Raw genomic sequence first — 6,980 nt, 5'->3', positions numbered from 1 at the left:
AATGAGTACAAATAGAAAGCTTGCTTATAATGAGATGAAGAAAGTATATTTTATATGTCAAACAGATACTATTGTATCATAAAACCGATATACTAGTTTTCAATTTTCAGAATTTCCGTTTCAACAAAATTCTCAATGAATCATTCCCTAAGATGAAGAAAGTATATTTTACATGTCAACGGATACTATTCTATAATAAAACTGACCTGTATATATGAATTCAATATCGGTTGGTATTTTATATATTATCTTCTAGATACTTCAACCAAATTCTACAATTCCCATTAGATATATGTTCGTATATCGGTCAGAATAAGTTGTTTTATATATTATCTTCTACACTTTAATTAAATTCTATAATTCTCATTCCAAGTTCTTCGACATTTCTTGTAAAAAATGGCGGCCATAAATATATTCATATAGAGTTTGTATACATACACTATAATATAAATAAAATAAAATTAATTAAATCAAAAGAAAAATAAAAGTAAGGATGAATCATAGTACTATAAAACAAACACGTGGTCTCGTTATCATACTGCCGACATATATCTCACATAGAGGTGAAGACTGAAGACAATATATCAAAACAAAATTTTCTACACCAATTTAGCAATTTAGGTGTGTGTGTGTAAAATAACTAAAGTATGGCGGGAAAGCTCATGCGCGCGGTTCAGTACTTCAGTTACGGCGGCGGAACTGCTGCTTTGAAGGTTAACTCCATCCGATTGCCTCTTTTTTTCAGTATCTCTCGTTTCTATGATTTAATTAAGCTCAATTTTTGTTGACGGAGGTTTTTTTATAATTAGATTTAATTAGTTTGAGTTTTCATTTTTGTTCACTTGTTTGGATAAAATTTAACCAAATGATAAATATGAATGGATAAACTAACTAATTTGATGATCGAGATGCTGCATCTCTCCAACACCTTCAAGGTCGAATGATCTAGAATATACTCCACTTATTAAGGCTCGAAATTGGGGGAATGATAAAAATTGGGCCAGATCAAATTTATTTTTATAGTACTACTTCTGGCCACGAAAAATAGGACACTTTGTGAATGTTACGGGTTTTTAATGTAGAATTGGTAAAGTAAGAGAGAAGGGAAAAAAAAAGTAAGAGGGAAGTAGTGTTAGTGGAATGTGGGGTGCTTATCAGTAAGAGAAAAAAGAGAAAAAAGTAAAAGAGAATTGTTGAAAACTTTCGTTTTTTGAATGTGCCCTATTTGTACAATTTTGGACCAGTGGAATCACAATTGTATATGATCTCCTCCATAAATAGATATTTAATACTTTAGAAAGTAAATTTTGTATAGTTGAGCTTGATTGATAATGGTTATGTATGTTACTGCAGCAAGTTGAAGTCCCAGTTCCTAGTGCAAGTAAGGGTGAAGTCCTGGTGAAGGTGGAAGCCACAACCTTAAATCCTATTGATTGGAAACTTCAGAAAGGCGCGCTTCGTCCCTTTATGCCTAAGAAGTTTCCTTACATTCCTGGTAAGACTTTCGGCAAAGTATACTACAATATGCTCTACATCTTCAAATCTTTTTTCACTGGAAGATCCCTTGATAGTTTGCATTGCTTGATTTTCCAAACTCTGTAAAAAGCATAATGTGTTGATCAAAGGGAGATTTACCTCTGTGTGGGCTGGATTGTAGTTCTGACAAAGGTTAATGTGGATCCAGGAGAGTAGTGGAGTATTAGTTAACACCCTGGTTAAGGAGATATTGTGTCCGTGCAAACGTATTTGTTAAACGTTAACTTGTTGATTGTCGAATATACTACACCTGTTTGTTCATTGAAATTATTCGTTAGTTCGAGCTTGTTGCAATTGTTCTTCTTTGAGGGGGCATGGCATGACTGTGGAAAAGCTATTCGAATCTTTGCTTTGTTCATTCACTCAACCTTGCGTTGTGTATGCTGTTTGTTATATTACTGCCTGCAACTTTATAATTTGTAATACTATCTGTTTCTGATATTTTCTTCATTTTTTTCTCGAAACAGCTATTGAAGTAGCTGGAGGAGTTGTGGAGGTCGGCCCCGGAGTAGAAAACTTCAAACCTGGTGATAAAGTCATTGCTGCCTTGGATGTCGGTGTAAGTGTATTGAGTTGTTTCTCCTACATTTGATCTTCGGCGTTCTAGTCGGAGATCGAATATTATTTAGGTATACATCTCTCTAGAATTTGCAGATTTATGGAGGTGATTGTTGTTCTATCTTGCATCTCTTTCTATGGATTTTCTTTGATTGTGGTTGTAAATCTTGATAAAACAGACAGGAGGTGGTTTAGCAGAATATTGTGTGGCTAAAGCAGATGTAACAGTTATTAGGCCTGCTGAAGTATCGGCTGCTGAAGGAGCATGCCTCCCTGGCGCCGGCTTGACTGCTCACGGGGCCCTCACATCAGCGGGGCTCAAGTTCGATGGCAGTGGCCCCCAGAAGAACATCCTCGTCACTGCAGCCTCCGGTGGCGTCGGCCACTTGGCTGTCCAGCTGGCGAAACTGGGGAACACGCACGTCACCGCCACATGTGGAGCCCGCAACCTCGACCTTGTGAGGAGCCTCGGAGCGGACGAGGTGCTCGACTACAAGACCCCAGAGGGTGCAGCCCTCAAGAGCCCGTCGGGCAAGAAGTACGACGCGGTGATCCAATGCGCGCCTCCCGTCCCGTGGTCGGTGTTCGAGCCGAACCTGAGCCCGACTGGGAAGGTGATCGAGCTCTCGCCTGGAGCGAGCACCATGTGGACCTTCGCCGTGCAGAAGCTCACGATGTCGAAGAAAAAACTGGTGCCATACTTCAATTCCGTCAAGGCGGAGAACCTGGTGTTCCTCGCGGAGTTGGTGAAGCAGGGGAAGCTGAAGGTGGTGACCGACTGCAAGCACCCATTGAGCGACGCCGGAGCTGCTTGGGCAAAGTGCATTGACGGTCACGCTACCGGAAAGATCGTCGTCGAGCCGTAGATAGAGGCGATCCTCAGTGTTGTGGCAAAGGTGATAAGAAAACGATCTCTTGTTTGAAAAATGTCTTATTTTGTTATTTCGGGGTGTCAGCTATTTAAAGTTCATTTACTTCTGTTCCGTTTTAGGTAAATGGAGTTCATTATTCAACTAAATCATTACACTTAAAAATTTTTGCTTTACATTTTTTTCTTTTGAGACATTCACATCCAACCAATACATACTTTCCAAATCAACATTTTCAATAAGATTATTCTTTTCGTCACAAGGAAGATGACCCAGTGTTATAAGATTTTATGTAGTTTTATTTTGTATTAGATGTAGAGAACAAAGTAATAGAAATGGATAAAATAGAGATAAATGTATTTTTATTTCTAATAATAATCATCTTGGTTGGGACTGACAAAAAAAAAAGTAAGCCTCTTTAGATGGAACGAAAGGATTACATTTTAACTTCTAATTTTTTCTCTAGCTCCTCGATCATCTTGGTCATGCGAAGGGGCTCAACCACGGACAAATGGGAAGTGTTTCCTCGGCATAATCCAAGTTTCTGGATTGCACGGATCCCACCCCATGTGATGTGTGTGCATACCCCAAAGTCACTAGTAATTGGAATTTTACACAATTACAATTAAAAAATATTTCGATAAGAATAGTTTTTGATTTATCTATATTTTGTGATTTAGATCTCAAGTACATTAAAAAAATTATTTAATCAAATACTAATGATTTCATTAGAATTTCTCTTTAACAAATCAAAAGGTTAGATAAAAATAACGTAGGTTTGGTATGCTGAAAAGCATATTTTGAGTATGAATAGAATCTTGCTTGTATAAAAAACTATAAAATTCATTTTTAACCCAATTCAATATTATTTGAGCAGTTTCACACGAATATAATCAGTATTATTATTACATTGTGTTTGCTTGTGCATTTATAAGATGTTTTTCAAACATTTAATGTATAAGAAGCAAACAAAGCCTAAATCTTTTGCTTAGTAGACTGGTGTGGGCGTTGTCCACTTTAAAGTAACTTTAGCCAGTTCTATGCAATGCTTTGCAAAAGAGAAACAAGAATTTCACAACTTAGATAGGCTTTGGCTACCTATAACCAATGGTTACAATGTCAGTCTGAATATTTCTAAGCCTTACTAAAATAAGATGACATTGGTGTCGTATAGCACTGAATAGATCTAACAGCAAGACATGTCTTTATGCTATCTACTGAAAGGCAAGGTCTTGATAAACTACCATTTCTTAATTAATATATTTACTTTGAGCATATTTTATTAATTATGCATTACTTTGATTTATAAAATGGTGCGGGTTTTTTCACAACCCAATAATCATAATATCTTGGGCAGTGGTAATTAAAATCTAGCGGTGTTAGGATTGCTATTATGTTGAATTGCGCGCCTGGTGAGCCTGGTTTGATAATGTCCTCAAGAGAAGCTCGAAACAAGGTTTTATTATTCGGAAACTGGCCAGTTGGAATTTAATTATTCCATGAATAATAAATAAGTGTTTCTTGCTGAGTCCACTCTTGGAATTAAAACTAATACTCCCTCCGTCCGCGAATAAGAGTCCCGGTTCACTTTTACCATAAATGGTAATAGGGTCCCACCTTCCACTAACTCATTTCACTCACATTTCATTTAAAACTAATATATACAAGTGAGACCCCTATTCCACTAACTTTTTCCACTCACTTTTCTTAACATTTCTTAAAACTCGTGCCGCCCATGAATGGGACTCCTAATGACGGACGGAGGGAGTATTAATTAAGTCCATAGCATACATTAATTAATTAATGGACATTTATATCTTAAGCGTGAGAAATAACTCGTTAAAAGTGTAAACTCGGATTACTTGTAATTTCAGATTTGGATGGGTTAATTCAATATTATTACTGTAGTGGCTGATAATAATAATCCTATATGAGTTTGAATTAAATTGGGGTTCAATTTAATTAGAAGAGCCAATTGGGTGTGGCTTCATCTAAACCTCCATAGATTACTGACTGAACTTAATATGTAACTTAATATAAATAGAAGAATAAATTAGGGACATAGACACTTTTTTCTCAAGAATTTTGTTCACCTCTCTCTTGGGGGAGGCGTCGGTTTTCTTCTCCTACTTTGTGTGGGAGTTATGTCCTTTTTATTCGAGTCCTAGTATTTTGATAAGATCAGTCCACCCTGATATCGAAAACAGTTCGGGAACCAGTTAGAAGATTTGTGGTCTAGTATTGAAGATCACGTGGAGAAGACTGACAGCCCCAGGTTTTCCCACTCTTTCGAGTGTTGTGATGGTTTTCGTATGTAATTTGGAGTGTATCCAACTGATCAGGAAGAGATTCCCGACCCAGCTGAGTCGTTGATACGATAACCGGGACCTGACTTCAAACAAGTTTCCTCAACCCACTTCTACTGATTAGTATAGTGGAGGTAAGGGTCGAATCCGTTGGGCTTGATTCAAGGTCTTTGATGCATAGAATATCACGTACCTTTTCCCATCGATCTTCTGACCTAGTACGGCCCCCACTGCATAGTCACTAGCATCGCACATCACCTCGAAGGGGTGATCCCAGTCAGGAGCCTGAATGATCGGTGCAGAAATCAATTTTTCCTTAAGGAGGTTGAAGGCAGCTTTGCAATGCTCGTCGAAAACGAACTCCACCTCGTTTTGGAGAAATCTGGTAAGGGGTTGGGCAATCTTGGCGAAATCCTTGATGAATCTCCGATAAAATTCAGCATGGCCAAGGAAACCTCTTATTCCTTTCTGATCAGTAGGGAAGGGTAGTTTGGATATGACATCCACTTTAGCTCGATCCACCTGGATCCCCTTTTCTGACACCACGTGTCCTAAAACAATTCATTCTGTAACCATAAAGTGGCATTTCTCAAAATTTAAAACCAGACTCTTTGCTTGACACCTTTCTAGCACCACATCCAAATGTTGCAAGCACTAGTCGAAAGAGTCTCCATAGACAGTGAAATCATCCATAAAGATCTCTATACAATCTTCAATCAAATCCGAGAATATGCTCATCATGCACCGTTGGAAAGTACCGGGGGCGTTGCATAGACCAAATGGCATACGCCTATACGCATAGGTTCCAAACGGGCATGTGAATGTGGTCTTATCCTGGTCCTTCGGGTCCACATAGATTTGAAAGTAACCACTGTACCCATCCAAAAAGCAGAAGTACTTCCTCCCAGCCAGTCGCTCCAGCATTTGATCGATGAATGGCAGGGGAAAATGGTCCTTCCTGGTTGCATTGTTCAGCTTTCGGTAATCTATGCACATTCGCCACCCGGTAACTAGTCTGGTGGGCACTAGCTCATTTCTCTCATTCTTAATCACCTGGATCCCTAACTTCTTGGGGACCATATGGATTGGGCTAACCCATTCACTATCTGGTACTGAGTATATAATGCCCAGTGAGAGTAACTTCAAGATTTCCTTCAGTATCTCTTCTCGCATGTTTGGGTTCACCTCTCTTTGAGAATATCTATGCGCCTTGGCTCCATCCTCCAGCCTAATGTGGTGCATGCAGACATCCGGGCTTATACCTACCAGGTCCGTAAGGCTCCATCCAATAGCCTTCTTGTTTTTGCCCAGCACGGTTAGTAGTCTTGCCTCTTGCTCTTCAGTCAGCCCGCTATTGATGATTACAGGGAATGAGTCTTCCTCCCCTAGGTAGGCATACTTAAGATTTGCTGGCAACTTTTTCAACTCCACTTGCGGGGGCAGTGGGTCTGTAGGTAAAGGGTTATTCTTTGAATCCTCCTCTTACTCTTGTTCAACATCTGATTTTTCCTCCATACTGGCCGGTACCACGGCCCCTACGGATCCTGCTAGTTCTGACTTCTGACAAAATTCGGTAATTGCTTCTTCGATCTCTTCGTCAGTCAACCCTCGGCTACTGATCAGATCACACCATGCAGCTGCTTCCACATCAACCTGGGCATACACATCCAAGGCTTGGAGCTTTTCCTGCAATAATTCGATCTCAAGAAAT

The 6,980-nt window shown here is 39.2% G+C and overlaps 1 protein-coding gene across 1 annotated transcript; it reads left to right on the top strand.

Annotated features, from left to right (window-relative positions):
* The first annotated feature begins 541 nt into the window (after positions 1–541).
* On the top strand, positions 542–3,139 carry LOC125201572 (chloroplast envelope quinone oxidoreductase homolog). Its single transcript, XM_048099744.2, has 4 exons — positions 542–713; positions 1,354–1,495; positions 2,004–2,095; positions 2,274–3,139. The coding sequence occupies exons 1-4, from the start codon at positions 648–650 to the stop codon at positions 2,958–2,960; spliced, it is 987 nt and encodes a 328-aa protein (XP_047955701.1). The 5' UTR covers positions 542–647; the 3' UTR covers positions 2,961–3,139.
* Positions 3,140–6,980: the final 3,841 nt, after the last annotated feature.

Source organism: Salvia hispanica, chromosome 2 (assembly GCF_029641045.1).
Source record: "Salvia hispanica isolate PSC_SH4W2 chromosome 2, Shi_PSC_v1, whole genome shotgun sequence".
NCBI lineage: Eukaryota > Viridiplantae > Streptophyta > Magnoliopsida > Lamiales > Lamiaceae > Salvia > Salvia hispanica.
This window is presented reverse-complemented; position numbering and strand designations above follow the sequence as displayed.